General features: G+C 43.6%; 1 protein-coding gene across 1 annotated transcript in view; it reads right to left on the bottom strand.

The window, feature by feature from the left end:
* Positions 1-17,356, bottom strand: part of LOC106570928 (PDZ domain-containing protein 2) — a 183,131-nt gene that overhangs the window by 79,112 nt on the left and 86,663 nt on the right. The window contains exon 6 of the mRNA XM_082961630.1: positions 12,237-12,431. Coding sequence (XP_082817756.1) covers positions 12,237-12,431 — 195 coding nt within the window. The remainder of the gene's footprint in view (positions 1-12,236; positions 12,432-17,356) is intronic.

Consider the following 17,356-nt stretch of genomic DNA (forward strand, 5'->3'; position numbering starts at 1 on the left):
GAGAGACAGAGACAGAGACAGAGACAGAGACAGAGAGAGAGAGAGAGAGAGAGAGAGAGAGTGTCACGCTTTCCTTTTCAAAATGGAGCCTTTGTGACTAAAGTGTATTAACGATAGCAGTTACGACGGGTGTGTTAAGTTATGATTGTAGGATTGCCATGTGTTGTTGGCACTGAGCTGCAGCTCTCACGTCTGGTCAATGGGAGCATGCGCACGTACACACACACACATACACACAAACACACACACTAGACCACTGCAGAACATAGTCTATAGTCCTCCCCGGAGACAGGGGCAGGAAGGAAGTACAATGACTGATATGTCATATTTCAGACACACACAGCTACATCAACAGGAGCTGTGGAATGCAGGGAGAGAGAGAGAGAAAGAGAGGAGAGAGAGAGAGAGAGAGAGAGAGAGAGAAAGAGAGGAGAGAGCGAGAGAGAGAGAGAGAGAGAGAGAGAGAGAGAGAGAGAGAGAGAGAGAGAGAGGAAGAAAGGGGGGAACAGTGAGGAGCTTGCTGTGGGAGTGTGTGACCCACTTTGCTCAGCGCTAACAAGCACACACACACACACACACACACACACACACACACACACACACACACACACACGCACACACACACAAACTCTTCTACATATTTACTGCAAATACATAATGCATACAGTATCAAACTCAACAGCTTGTTCCAGACCTATTCAGAAGAACCTACAATAATCCAACACTTTCCCAACTGCCCCCTGTCATTAAAAAGTGGCACACAAAGCCAACCCGCTAAATGACCAGCCATCCTGGTGATAAACCCCATGGGCTGTTTAAAATCACAGAACACAGAACTAACACAGACGGACAACCCAGCTAGCTAGCTTCTATCAGTGGGTGAATGAATTATTTCTCAGCTGCTCCTGAAGTTAGACTGAAGCTAAACACAGATGGGCTGCTGCACAAGAGGATTGGAATCGGCTCAAAACGACAACACTAGAGAACATCTTGGGGCGGCAGGGTAGCCTAGTGGTTAGAGCGTTAGGCTAGTAACCAGCAGGTAGCCTAGTGGTTAGAGCGTTGGACTAGTAACCAGCAGGTAGCCTAGTGGTTAGAGTGTTAGGCAAATAACCAGCAGGTAGCCTAGTGGTTAGAGCGTTGGACTAGTAACCAGCAGGTAGCCTAGTGGTTAGAGCGTTAGGCTAGTAACCAGCAGGTAGCCTAGTGGTTAGAGCGTTGGACTAGTAACCAGCAGGTAGCCTAGTGGTTAGAGCGTTGGACTAGTAACCAGCAGGTAGCCTAGTGGTTAGAGCGTTAGGCTAGTAACCAGCAGGTAGCCTAGTGGTTAGAGCGTTAGGCTAGTAACCAGCAGGTAGCCTAGTGGTTAGAGCATTAGGCTAGTAACCAGCAGGTAGCCTAGTGGTTAGAGCGTTAGGCTAGTAACCAGCAGGGTAGCCTAGTGGTTAGAGCGTTAGGCTAGTAACCAGCAGGTAGCCTAGTGGTTAGAGCGTTAGGCTAGTAACCAGCAGGTAGCCTAGTGGTTAGAGCGTTGGACTAGTAACCAGCAGGTAGCCTAGTGGTTAGAGCGTTGGACTAGTAACCAGCAGGTAGCCTAGTGGTTAGAGCGTTAGGCTAGTAACCAGCAGGGTAGCCTAGTGGTTAGAGCGTTAGGCTAGTAACCAGCAGGTAGCCTAGTGGTTAGAGCGTTAGGCTAGTAACCAGCAGGTAGCCTAGTGGTTAGAGCGTTGGACTAGTAACCAGCAGGTAGCCTAGTGGTTAGAGCGTTGGACTAGTAACCAGCAGGTAGCCTAGTGGTTAGAGCGTTAGGCTAGTAACCAGCAGGGTAGCCTAGTGGTTAGAGCGTTAGGTTAGTAACCAGCAGGTAGCCTAGTGGTTAGAGCGTTAGGCTAGTAACCAGCAGGTAGCCTAGTGGTTAGAGCGTTGGGCTAGTAACCAGCAGGTAGCCTAGTGGTTAGAGCGTTGGGCTAGTAACCAGCAGGTAGCCTAGTGGTTAGAGCGTTGGACTAGCAGGTAGCCTAGTGGTTAGAGCGTTGGACTAGCAACCAGCAGTTAGCCTAGTGGTTAGAGCGTTGGACTAGTAACCAGCAGGTAGCCTAGTGGTTAGAGTGTTGGACTAGTAACCAGCAGGTAGCCTAGTGGTTAGAGCGTTGGGCTAGTAACCGTAAAGGTTGCACATTTGAATCCCCCGAGCTGACAAGGTAAAAATCTGTTGTTCTGCCCCTGAACAAGGCAGTTAACCCACTGTTCCCCGGTAGGCCGTCATTGAAAATAAGAATTTGTTCTTAACTGACTTGCCTAGTTAAATAAAGGATTAAACATCTCATTTTGGGGGGAGGGGAGAAAAAAAAACTCTGATGAACCTGAGAGACCAAAACAGACAACAGGAAAGAATGACAGAGGAATGGGAAGGAACAAAGCTTTTGGACTAGTTTAACAGAGAGACTAGCATATAGCTGTTGGACAAGTTTAAGAGAGAGAGTAGCATTATAGCTGTTGGACTAGTTTATAGAGAGAGTAGCATTATAGCTGTTGGACTAGTTTAACAGAGAGAGAGTAGCATTATAGCTGTTGGACTAGTTTAGGAGAGAGAGAATAGCATTATAGCTGTGGAATAGTTTAAGAGAGAGAGAGTAGCATTATAGCTGTTGGACTGGTTTAACAGAGAGAGAGAGTAGCATTATAGCTGTTGGACTAGTTTAACAGAGAGAGTAGCATTATAGCTGTTGGACTAGTTTAACAGAGAGAGAGAGTAGCATTATAGCTGTTGGACTAGTTTAACAGAGAGAGAGAGAGTAGCATTATAGCTGTTGGACTAGTTTAACAGAGAGAGTAGCATTATAGCTGTTGGACTAGTTTAAGAGAGAGAGTAGCATTATAGCTGTTGGACTAGTTTAACAGAGAGAGAGAGTAGCATTATAGCTGCTGGACTAGTTTAAGAGAGAGAGAGTAGCATTATAGCTGTTGGACTAGTTTAAGAGAGAGAGAGTAGCATTATAGCTGTTGGACTAGTTTAACAGAGAGAGTAGCATTATAGCTGTTGGACTAGTTTAACAGAGAGAGAGAGTAGCATTATAGCTGTTGGACTAGTTTAACAGAGATAGTAGCATTATAGCTGTTGGACTAGTTTAACAGAGAGAGAGTTGCATTATAGCTGTTGGACTAGTTTAACAGAGAGAGAGAGTAGCATTATAGCTGTTGGACTAGTTTAACAGAGAGAGTAGCATTACAGCTGTTGGACTAGTTTAACAGAGAGAGTAGCATTATAGCTGTTGGACTAGTTTAACAGAGAGAGTAGCATTATAGCTGTTGGACTAGTTTAACAGAGAGAGAGTAGCATTATAGCTGTTGGACTAGTTTAACAGAGAGAGAGTAGCATTATAGCTGTTGGACTAGTTTAACAGAGAGAAAGTAGCATTATAGCTGTTGGACTAGTTTAAGAGAGAGAGTAGCATTATAGCTGTTGGACTAGTTTAACAGAGAGAGAGAGTAGCATTATAGCTGCTGGACTAGTTTAACAGAGAGAAAGTAGCATTATAGCTGTTGGACTAGTTTAAGAGAGAGAGTAGCATATAGCTGTTGGACTAGTTTAAGAGAGAGAAAGTAGCATTATAGCTGTTGGACTAGTTTAAGAGAGAGAGTAGCATATAGCTGTTGGACTAGTTTAAGAGAGAGAGTAGCATATAGCTGTTGGACTAGTTTAAGAGAGAGAGTAGCATTATAGCTGTTGGACTAGTTTAAGAGAGAGAGTAGCATTATAGCTGTTGGACTAGTTTAACAGAGAGAGTAGCATTATAGCTGTTGGACTAGTTTAAGAGAGAGAGAGTAGCATTATAGCTGTTGGACTAGTTTAACAGAGAGAGAGTAGCATTATAGCTGTTGGACTAGTTTAAGAGAGAGTAGCATTATAGCTGTTGGACTAGTTTAACAGAGAGAGTAGCATTATAGCTGTTGGACTAGTTTAACCGAGAGAGTAGCATTATAGCTGTTGGACTAGTTTAACAGAGAGAGTAGCATTATAGCTGTTGGACTAGTTTAACAGAGAGAGAGTTGCATTATAGCTGTTGGACTAGTTTAACAGAGAGAGAGAGTAGCATTATAGCTGTTGGACTAGTTTAACAGAGAGAGTAGCATTATAGCTGTTGGACAAGTTTAACAGAGAGAGTAGCATTATAGCTGTTGGACTAGTTTAAGAGAGAGAGAGTAGCATTATAGCTGTTGGACTAGTTTAAGAGAGAGAGTAGCATTATAGCTGTTGGACTAGTTTAAGAGAGAGTAGCATTATAGCTGTTGGACTAGTTTAACAGAGAGAGAGTAGCATTATAGCTGTTGGACTAGTTTAAGAGAGAGAGAGTAGAATTATAGCTGTTGGACTAGTTTAACAGAGAGACTAGCATTATAGCTGTTGGACTAGTTTAAGAGAGAGAGTAGCATTATAGCTGTTGGACTAGTTTAAGAGAGAGTAGCATTATAGCTGTTGGACTAGTTTAACAGAGAGAGTAGCATTATAGCTGTTGGACTAGTTTAACACAGAGAGAGAGAGTAGCATTATAGCTGTTGGACTAGTTTAACACAGAGAGAGAGAGTAGCATTATAGCTGTTGGACTAGTTTAACAGAGAGAGTAGCATTATAGCTGTTGGACTAGTTTAACAGAGAGAGTAGCATATAGCTGTTGGACTAGTTTAACAGAGAGAGTAGCATTATAGCTGTTGGACTAGTTTAACAGAGAGAGTAGCATATAGCTGTTGGACTAGTTTAACAGAGAGAGTAGCATTATAGCTGTTGGACTAGTTTAAGAGAGAGAGAGTAGCATTATAGCTGTTGGACTAGTTTAACAGAGAGAAAGTAGCATTATAGCTGTTGGACTAGTTTAAGAGAGAGAGTAGCATTATAGCTGTTGGACTAGTTTAAGAGAGAGAGTAGCATTATAGCTGTTGGACTAGTTTAAGTGAGAGAGAGTAGCATTATAGCTGTTGGACTAGTTTAACAGAGAGAGAGTAGCATTATAGCTGTTGGACTAGTTTAAGAGAGAGAGAGTAGCATTATAGCTGTTGGACTAGTTTAACAGAGAGAGAGTAGCATTATAGCTGTTGGACTAGTTTAACAGAGAGAGTAGCATTATAGCTGTTGGACTAGTTTAAGAGAGAGAGTAGCATATAGCTGTTGGACTAGTTTAACAGAGAGAGTAGCATATAGCTGTTGGACTAGTTTAACAGAGAGAGAGAGTAGCATTATAGCTGTTGGACTAGTTTAAGAGAGAGAGAGTAGCATTATAGCTGTTGGACTAGTTTAACAGAGAGAGTAGAATTATAGCTGTTGGACTAGTTTAACAGAGAGAGAGTAGCATTATAGCTGTTGGACAAGTTTAAGAGAGAGTAGCATTATAGCTGTTGGACTAGTTTAAGAGAGAGTAGCATTATAGCTGTTGGACTAGTTTAACAGAGAGAGAGTAGCATTATAGCTGTTGGACTAGTTTAACAGAGAGAGAGTAGCATTATAGCTGTTGGACTAGTTTAAGAGAGAGAGTAGCATTATAGCTGTTGGACTAGTTTAACAGAGAGAGAGTAGCATTATAGCTGTTGGACTAGTTTAAGAGAGAGAGTAGCATTTAGCTGTTGGACTAGTTTAACAGAGAGAGGGTAGCATTATAGCTGTTGGACTAGTTTAAGAGAGAGAGAGTAGCATTATAGCTTTTGGACTAGTTTAAGAGAGAGAGAGTAGCATTATAGCTGTTGGACTAGTTTAAGAGAGAGAGAGTAGCATTATAGCTGTTGGACTAGTTTAACAGAGAGAGAGTAGCATTATAGCTGTTGGACTAGTTTAAGAGAGGGAGTAGCATTATAGCTGTTGGACTAGTTTAACAGAGAGAGAGTAGCATTATAGCTGTTGGTGTCACGGTTGTTGTCGGTAGAAATGGACCAAAACGCAGCAGGTACGTGAATGCTCATCTTGCTTTTTAATTACTCTCAAAAATGAACATACAAAATAACAAAACACGAAAAAACGACAAATAAACAGTCTGGTAAGGCACAAGGCTATACACAGAATAATCACCCACAAATCACACATACAAACACACCCTAATATATGGAACTCTCAATCAAAGGCAGATAGACAACACCTGCCTTCAACTGAGAGTCCCAACCCCAATCAACCAAACATAGAAACACACAACCTAGACTAACCATAGAATTACTAAATTAAACACCCTTTACACAAACACACCACCCCGAACCACAGAAAACAAATACCCCCTGCCACGCCCTGACCAAACTACAAAACAATTAACCTTATATACTGGCCAGGACGTGACAGTTGGACTAGTTTAACAGAGAGAGAGTAGCATTATAGCTGTTGGACTAGTTCAAGAGAGAGAGTAGCATATAGCTGTTGGACTAGTTTAAGAGCATTGGGTGTGAGATGCCACTGCAGTAGATAGCAGCTGTTTTCTGGGCTCCTGACAAATTCCGCTATTATCTGTGTTTTATTTTACGCTGACCTTAATTTTTTGGGTACATAATGTCGCCGCCATAATTTCCTATGACCGAAAACAGCTTCTCGACATCAGCACAACTAACCTCCATTTGGATGACAATATCTATTTCAATGAGTCGGCAGGTCTGGACGTTTCGCTTACTCCCAGACCAGGCCCTTATCCCTGGGACTCGAAAGAGGAAGAGACGGCACAAGAGAGGCAGACAAGCCGCTAGTCAGATGTGGCAGGGCTTGTGAACTATCATGGACTACAAAGAGCTGGCCAGTGACTGGAAGCTACCAAACGAGATAAATGCCTTCTATTCTCGCTTCAAGTCGAGCAACACTGAACCATGAATGAGAGCACTAGCTGTTCAGGATGACTGTGTGATCACGCTCTCCGTAGCCGATGTGAGTAAGAGCTTTAAACAGGTTAACATTCACAAAGTTCACAGGGCCAGACATATTACCAGGACACAGAGCATACGCTGACCAGCTGGCAAATGTCTTCACTGACATTTTCAAGGTAACCTTCTTAAATGACTATCGCCCCGTAGCACTCACATCTGTAGACATGAAATGCGTTGAAAGGCTGGCCATGGCTTACATCAACACAATAATTTCAGAAACCCTAGACCCACTCCAATTCGCAAACCGCCCCAACAGATCCACAGATGACGCTATCTCACAGATGATGCAATCCACACTACCCTCTGCCACCTGGATAAGGGGAACACCTATGTGAGAATTTTACTAAAGAGTGGCTCCTGTCTGGCCACTCTACCATAAAGGCATGATTGGTGAAGTGCTGCAGAGAGGTCGAAGGAATTGTCTGTAGAGCTCTGAGACAGAATTGTGTTGAGGCACAGATCTGGGAAAGGGTACCAAAAAACCTCTGCAGCATTGAAGGTCCCCAACAACACAGTGGCCTCCATCATTCTTAAATGGAATAATGTTTGAACCACCAAGACTCAGGGGAGAAGGGCCTTGGTCAGGGAGGTGACCAAGAACCCGATGGTCACTCTGACAGAGCTCCAGGGCTCCTCTGCGGAGATGGGAGAACTTTCCAGAAGGACAACCATCTATGCAGTACTCCACCAATCAGGCCTGTATGGCAGAGTGGCCAGGCGGAAGCCACTCCTCAGTAAAAGGAACATGACAGCACACTTGGAGTTTGCCAAAAAGGACCTAAAGACTCTCAGACAATGAGAAACAAGATTCTCTGTTCTGATGAAACCAAGATTGAACTCTTTGGCCTTAATGCCAAGCGTCACATCTGGAAGAAACCTGGCACCATCCCTACAGTGAAACATGGTGTTGGCAGCATCATTCTGTGTGGATGTCTTTCAGCAGCAGGGACTGGGAGACTATTCAGGATTGAGGGAAAGATGAACAGAGCAAAGTACAGAGCGATCCTTGATGAAAACCTGCTCCAGATCATTCAGGACCTCAGACTGGAGTGAAGGTTACCTTTCAAAAGGACAACAACCCTAAGCACACAGCCAAGACAATGCAGGAGTGGCTTCGGGACAAGTCTCTGGAGAGACCTGAAAATAGCTGTGCAGCGACACTCCCCATCCAACATGACAGAGCTTGAGAGGATCTGAAGAGAAGAAAGGGAGAAACTCCCCAAATACAGGTGTGTTTGTAATGTCAAACCCAAGAAGACTCGAGGCTGTAATCGCTGCCAAAGATGCTTCAACAAAGTACTGAGTAAAGGGTCTGAATAGTTATGTAAATATGATATTTCAGTTTTTTTAATTTTTATAAATTAGCTACATTTATAAAAACCCGTTTTTGCTTTGTCATTATGGGGTATTGTGTGTAGATTGATCAGGGAAAAAAACGATTTAATACATTTTTTTTTTAAAGGCTGTAACGTAAGAAAATGTGGAAAAAGTCAAGGGGGTCTGAATACTTTCCGAATGCACTGTAAATTAAAGATTGTCAGGTTTTTGTTTTTCACAGGGTGTTCATTTAATGAATTGTTGTAAATACTTTTTAGTATTTGTGAGTTCAGCATTATTCAACTGCCTGTTGTTTCCTGTATTATATTCAACCACTAGTGTACTGCTGAGCTATACCTGTATGCCATGTGGTGGAGGATGGGAGATACCATATGGTGGATGAAGGGGAGATGCCATGTGGTGGAGGAAGGGAGATACCATGTGGTGGAGGAAGAGAGGAAAATAATTATCATAATAGAACTAACAGCAAGACAAGGGGAGGGAAGCTCAACAGAAACCATGCCAGCCAGTGGATGAATTGAAGTGATTTGCACATTAATAAAGTGATAATTGCTGCATAGAAGCCCACTTTGTGATCTGAAAGGTAAGGTGGTGTTCAGTTTAGATGTTATCTTTGCTATTTTGAAAACGTAGAACTGTTTATGTATTTTATTTTATTTATTCCCCCTTTATTTAACCAGGTAGACCAGTTGAGAACAAGTTCTCATTTACAACTGTGACCTGGCCAAGATAAAGCAAAACAGTGCAACAAAAACAACAACACAGAGTTACACATGGAATAAACAAACGTACAGATGATAACACAATACAAAAGTCTGTATATTCAGTGTGTGCAAGTGTATAAGATCAGGGAGGTAAGTCAATAAATAGGCCGTAGTGGCAAAATAATTACAATTTAGCATTAACACTGGAGTGATAGATGTGCAGATGATGATGTGCAAGTAGAGATACTGAGGTGCAAAAGAGCAAAACTAAATGTATAACAATATGGGGATGAGGTAGTTGGGTGGGCTATTTACAGATTAAGAGAGGACTATGTTGTTGTAATGTTAACAAGGTACCCAGAGCAGTTCAAAGTAATGTTTTCATCTTTTATAAGATAAACAAAACGTGTTTAAGCAGAGGAAATTGTCGAGGAATCAGCTTTGTCTACATAGCGGGGATGAAAACAACATCATTTTGGCTGCAATGATCTCCAAAATTCGAAGCAGTAGGTCATCACACCGTTGACATAGCAAAGGACTCTAAGAGCTTATCGAATCCCATTGTGACGCGGGGACGACGACACTTCAGAGGGGTTGGGTTAAATGCGGAAGACACATTTCAGTTGAATGCATTCAGTTGTACCACTGACTGGGTATCTCTCCTTTCCTTTCCCTTTTCGTCAACGGGACACTATTTGGCACGGGTCCACAAAGAAAAGTTCCACAGCTGCACCATTGAGAGCATCTCGACTGGTTGCATCACCGCCTGGTACGGGCAACTGCTCGACATCGGACCGCAAAGAGCTGCAGAGGGTAGAGCAGGCAGCCCAGTACATCACTGGGGCCTGAACTTGCTGCCATTCAGGACCTCTATACCAGGCGGTGTCAGAGAAAGGCACTAAAAATTGTCAGACTTCAGCCACCCAAGTCATAGTTCACTGTTCTCTCTGCTACAGCATGGCAAGCGGCACCAGAGCACCAAGTCTGGAACCAAGAGGACCTTGAACAGCTTCTACCCCCCCAACCCATGAGACTAAATAGTTAGTTATATAGTTAACCAAATAGCTAGTTAAATAGTTAACCAAATAGCTACCAGACCCTTTCTTTGCATTGACCTTTGTGCTCTAACTCTTTATGTCTCATCACATACACTGTTACTGTCTATTATCTATCCTTTACCCCTACCTACAGTATACTGCTGTTACTGTCTATTATCTATCCTTTACCCCTACCTACAGTATACTGCTGTTACTGTCTATTATCTATCCTTTACCCCTACCTACAGTATACTGCTGTTACTGTCTATTATCTATCCTTTACCCCTACCTACAGTATACTGCTGTTACTGTCTATTATCTAGCCTTTACCCCTACCTACAGTATACTGCTGCTACTGTCTATTATCTATCCTTTACCCCTACCTACAGTATACTGCTGTTATTGTCTATTATCTATCCTTTACCCCTACCTACAGTATACTGCTGTTACTGTCTATTATCTATCCTTTACCCCTACCTACAGTATAGTGCTGTTACTGTCTATTATCTATCCTGCTGCCTAGTCACTGTACCCCTACCTATGTGTACTGTACATACAGTATCTACCTCAATTACCTTGCACCCATGCACATCGACTCAGTACTGGTACCCCAGTGTATTTTCGGCAAGTTATCGTTACTCATTGTGTATTTATTCCTCATGTTATAATTTTTTTAAATATATTTCTCTGTTTTCTTTCTTTCTGCGTTGTTGGGAAGGGCCCAGTAACTAAGCATTTCACTGTTAGTCTACACCTGTTGTTTACCAAGCATTTCACTGTTAGTCTATACCTGTTTGTTTACCAAGCATTTCACTGTTAGTCTACACCTGTTGTTTACCAAGCATTTCACTGTTAGTCTACACCTGTTGTTTACCAAGCATTTCACTGTTAGTCTGTACACCTGTTGTTTACCAAGCATTTCACTGTTAGTCTATACCTGTTGTTTACCAAGCATTTCCCTGTTAGTCTACACCTGTTGTTTACCAAGCATTTACCTGTTAGTCTATACCTGTTGTTTACCAAGCATTTCACTGTTAGTCTACACCTGTTGTTTACCAAGCATTTCACTGTTAGTCTACACCTGTTGTTTACCAAGCATTTCACTGTTAGTCTATACCTGTTGTTTACCAAGCATTTCACTGTTAGTCTATACCTGTTGTTTACCAAGCATTTACCTGTTAGTCTATACCTGTTTGTTTACCAAGCATTTACCTGTTAGTCTACACCTGTTGTTTACCAAGCATTTCACTGTTAGTCTACACCTGTTGTTTACCAAGCATTTCACTGTTAGTCTACACCTGTTGTTTACCAAGCATTTCCCTGTTAGTCTATACCTGTTGTTTACCAAGCATTTCACTGTTAGTCTACACCTGTTGTTTACCAAGCATTTCCCTGTTAGTCTACACCTGTTGTTTACAGAGCATGTGACAAATAACATTTGATTTGAAGTGTTGGACTAGTTTAAGAGAACGTAGCAAGCAGAAGCAAAACGAAGGACAGCTCTAAGCAGGTAGAGAAATCAAATCAAATAACATTTCATTTATCACATACACATATTTAGCAGATGTTATTGCGGGTGTAGCGAAATGCTTGTGTTCCTAGCTAGAACAGTGCAGTAGTATCTAACAATTCACAACAATACACACACATCTAAAAGTAAAATAATGGAATAAAGAAAATATTTGGGCGAGCAATGTTGTACTGAAGAGGAGATAGTGACGATGAAGAACAGATACAGGACATCCTCTACAGATATCAGAGGGAAAGTGTTTGTAGCTCTAAGCAGGTAGAGATCCAGTTCAGTTTATAGCTTATAGTCTCAACACACACCCACATAGAGAGAGAGACCAGACAGACTTCCACACCTAAACACAGAGACAAACACTGTAAACACACACACCCACATAGAGAGAGAGACCGGACAGACTTCCACAACATAAACACAGAGACAAACACTGTAAACACACACACACACATAGAGAGAGAGACCGGACAGACTTCCACACCTAAACACAGAGACAAACACTGTAAACACACACACACACACATAGAGAGAGAGACCGGACAGACTTCCACACCTAAACACAGAGACAAACACTGTAAACACACACACACACATAGAGAGAGAGAGACCGGACAGACTTCCACACCTAAACACAGAGACAAACACTGTAAACACACACACACACACATAGAGAGAGACACCGGACAGACTTCCACACCTAAACACAGAGACAAACACTGTAAACACACACACACACACTGCACGTACCGTGGTAGGTTGAGAACGAGAGAGGCTGAGGCTGCTGGCTGTCAGGTCCTCCCAACCTCCGTGCCTGTGATGAGGTTCCATGTTCTCCTGATTGTCGCTGGGAGAAGCAGAGGAAGAAGAAGACGAGGCGCAGGTACTGACCAGGTCTGGCAGGCTGGTGGACGGGTACCGCTGGAAATCCACTTCTGACTCTTCCTGGATGAACCAGAGGAGGAGAGGAGAACAGTGGGGGAGTGAGAGTGGAAGGGATGGATGACAGTGTGTGTGTGTGTGTGTGTGTGTGTGTGTGTGTGTGTGTGTGTGTGTGTGTGTGTGTGTGTGTGTGTGTGTGTGTGTGTGTGTGTGTGTGTGTTGAAGAGTGGAAGGGACATAAAGTGTGTGTTCTGTGTGTATTTTTAACTTTGTTTCTGAAAGCAAGCCTGCATTTCCCTTCAAGCCGATTAAGATCTCTTGAATGTTTTAGATGTTCCCACAATCACACTACAACCCTTCAACACTAACACACTACAACCCTTCCACACTAACACACTACAACCCTTCCACTAACACACTACAACCCTTCCACACTAACACACTACAACCCTTCAACACTAACACACTACAACCCTCCACACTAACACACTACAACCCTTCAACACTAACACACTACAACCCTTCCACACTAACACACTACAACCCTTCAACACTAACACACTACAACCCTTCAACACTAACACACTACAACCCTTCAACACTAACACACTACAACCCTTCAACACTAACACACTACAACCCTTCCACACTAACACACTACAACCCTTCCACACTAACACACTACAACCCTTCCACTAACACACTACAACCCTTCCACTAACACACTACAACCCTTCAACACTAACACACTACAACCCTTCCACACTAACACACTACAACCCTTCCACACTAACACACTACAACCCTTCCACACTAACACACTACAACCCTTCCACACTAACACACTACAACCCTTCCACACTAACACACTACAACCCTTCCACTAACACACTACAACCCTTCAACACTAACACACTACAACCCTTCCACTAACACACTACAACCCTTCCACACTAACACACTACAACCCTTCCACTAACACACTACAACCCTTCAACACTAACACACTACAACCCTTCAACACTAACACACTACAACCCTTCCACACTAACACACTACAACCCTTCCATTAACACACTACAACCCTTCCACACTAACACACTACAACCCTTCCACACTAACACACTACAACCCTTCCACACTAACACACTACAACCCTTCCACTAACACACTACAACCCTTCAACACTAACACACTACAACCCTTCCACACTAACACACTACAACCCTTCCACACTAACACACTACAACCCTTCCACTAACACACTACAACCCTTCCACTAACACACTACAACCCTTCCACACTAACACACTACAACCCTTCCACTAACACACTACAACCCTTCAACACTAACACACTACAACCCTTCAACACTAACACACTACAACCCTTCCACACTAACACACTACAACCCTTCCATTAACACACTACAACCCTTCCACACTAACACACTACAACCCTTCCACACTAACACACTACAACCCTTCCACACTAACACACTACAACCCTTCCACTAACACACTACAACCCTTCAACACTAACACACTACAACCCTTCCACACTAACACACTACAACCCTTCCACACTAACACACTACAACCCTTCCACTAACACACTACAACCCTTCCACTAACACACTACAACCCTTCCACACTAACACACTACAACCCTTCCACACTAACACACTACAACCCTTCCACACTAACACACTACAACCCTTCCACTAACACACTACAACCCTTCCACTAACACACTACAACCCTTCCACACTAACACACTACAACCCTTCCACACTAACACACTACAACCCTTCCACACTAACACACTACAACCCTTCCACACTAACACACTACAACCCTTCCACACTAACACACTACAACCCTTCCACACTAACACACTACAACCCTTCCACACTAACACACTACAACCCTTCCACACTAACACACTACAACCCTTCCACACTAACACACTACAACCCTTCCACACTAGCACACTACAACCCTTCCACACTAACACACTACAACCCTTCCACACTAACACACTACAACCCTTCCACACTAACACACTACAACCCTTCCACACTAGCACACTACAACCCTTCCACACTAACACACTACAACCCTTCCACACTAACACACTACAACCCTTCAACACTAACACACTACAACCCTTCCACTAACACACTACAACCCTTCAACACTAACACACTACAACCCTTCCACTAACACACTACAACCCTTCCACACTAACACACTACAACCCTTCCACTAACACACTACAACCCTTCAACACTAACACACTACAACCCTTCCAAAATAACACACTACAACCCTTCCACTAACACACTACAACCCTTCCACACTAACACACTACAACCCTTCAACACTAACACACTACAACCCTTCAACACTAACACACTACAACCCTTCCACACTAACACACTACAACCCTTCCACACTAACACACTACAACCCTTCAACACTAACACACTACAACCCTTCCACACTAACACACTAAACCCTTCCACTAACACACTACAACCCTTCCACACTAACACACTACAACCCTTCCACTAACACACTACAACCCTTCCACACTAACACACTACAACCCTTCAACACTAACACACTACAACCCTTCCACACTAACACACTACAACCCTTCCACACTAACACACTACAACCCTTCCACACTAACACACTACAACCCTTCCACACTAACACACTACAACCCTTCCACTAACACACTACAACCCTTCAACACTAACACACTACAACCCTTCAACACTAACACACTACAACCCTTCCACACTAACACACTACAACCCTTCCACACTAACACACTACAACCCTTCCACTAACACACTACAACCCTTCCACACTAACACACTACAACCCTTCAACACTAACACACTACAACCCTTCAACACTAACACACTACAACCCTTCCACACTAACACACTAAACTCTTCCACTAACACACTACAACCCTTCCACACTAACACACTACAACCCTTCCACTAACACACTACAACCCTTCCACACTAACACACTACAACCCTTCCACACTAACACACTACAACCCTTCCACACTAACACACTACAACCCTTCCACACTAACACACTACAACCCTTCCACACTAACACACTACAACCCTTCCACACTAACACACTACAACCCTTCCAAACTAACACACTACAACCCTTCAACACTAACACACTACAACCGTTCAACACTAACACACTACAACCCTTCAACACTAACACACTACAACCCTTCAACACTAACACACTACAACCCTTCCACACTAACACACTACAACCCTTCCACTAACACACTACAACCCTTCCACACTAACACACTACAACCCTTCCACACTAACACACTAAACCCTTCCACTAACACACTACAACCCTTCAACACTAACACACTACAACCCTTCAACACTAACACACTACAACCCTTCAACACTAACACACTACAACCCTTCCACACTAACACACTACAACCCTTCAACACTAACACACTACAACCCTTCCACTAACACACTACAACCCTTCCACACTAACACACTACAACCCTTCCACACTAACACACTACAACCCTTCCACACTAACACACTAAACCCTTCCACTAACACACTAAACCCTTCCACACTAACACACTACAACCCTTCCACACTAACACACTACAACCCTTCAACACTAACACACTACAACCCTTCCACTAACACACTACAACCCTTCCACACTAACACACTACAACCCTTCCACACTAACACACTACAACCCTTCCACACTAACACACTAAACCCTTCCACTAACACACTAAACCCTTCCACACTAACACACACTCTCCCAAGGAGCTCTGCAAACAGCGCTACGGAAGCAACGTTGAAAGAACATACAGTACAATGCTCAAACAATACATTCTACAATGTTGAGACAATATAGATAGAAAAACATATTGTACAATGTTGAGACAAGGTATTGTAAACTGTAATTGTTTTTGAATGTTGAGACAAGGTATTGTAAACTGTAATGGTATTTGAATGTTGATACAAGGTATTGTAAACTGTAATGGTATTTTGAATGTTGAGACAAGGTATGGTAAACTGTAATTGTATTTGAATGTTGCATCACAGCACCAGCTTTTTGTTCCACCTGTCCTGGTTCCTGGAAGGATGTGGACTGCAGTGTGAGGGAATGGAAGAGGCTCGCCTCGTAGGGGCCATTCCAGACTACTGTCCTGGTTCCTGGAAGGATGTGGACTGCAGTGTGAGGGAATGGAAAAGGCTCGCCTCGTAGGGGCCGTTCCAGACTACTGTCCTGGTTCCTGGAAGGATGTGGACTGCAGTGTGAGGGAATGGAAAAGGCTCGCCTCGTAGGGGCCGTTCCAGACTACTGTCCTGGTTCCTGGAAGGATGTGGACTGCAGTGTGAGGGAATGGAAGAGGCTCGCCTCGTAGGGGCCGTTCCAGACTACTGTCCTGGTTCCTGGAAGGATGTGGACTGCAGTTTGAGGGAATGGAAGAGGCTCGCCTCGTAGGGGCCGTTCCAGACTACTGTCCTGGTTCCTGGAAGGATGTGGACTGCAGTTTGAGGGAATGGAAGAGGCTCGCCTCGTAGGGGCCGTTCCAGACTACTGTCCTGGTTCCTGGAAGGATGTGGACTGCAGTGTGAGGGAATGGAAGAGGCTCGCCTCGTAGGGGCCGTTCCAGACTACTGTCCTGGTTCCTGGAAGGATGTGGACTGCAGTTTGAGGGAATGGAAGAGGCTCGCCTCGTAGGGGCCGTTCCAGACTACTGTCCTGGTGGGGTGGTCTTTTCTAGCACTTTTACAGTCGCAAAAAGCTTCCGCTAGGTGATCCAGCCTACCTATGGAGGAGGACGAGGAGGAGGAGGAGGAGGAGGAGGAGGAGGCAACGTGCCTGATGAAGAGCTTCAGGTCCGTCTCCTACCCTATCTGACGGACGTTTCTCCCTGCCCGT

This window comes from Salmo salar, chromosome 15 (assembly GCF_965601325.2).
Source record: "Salmo salar chromosome 15, fSalSal1, whole genome shotgun sequence".
NCBI lineage: Eukaryota > Metazoa > Chordata > Actinopteri > Salmoniformes > Salmonidae > Salmo > Salmo salar.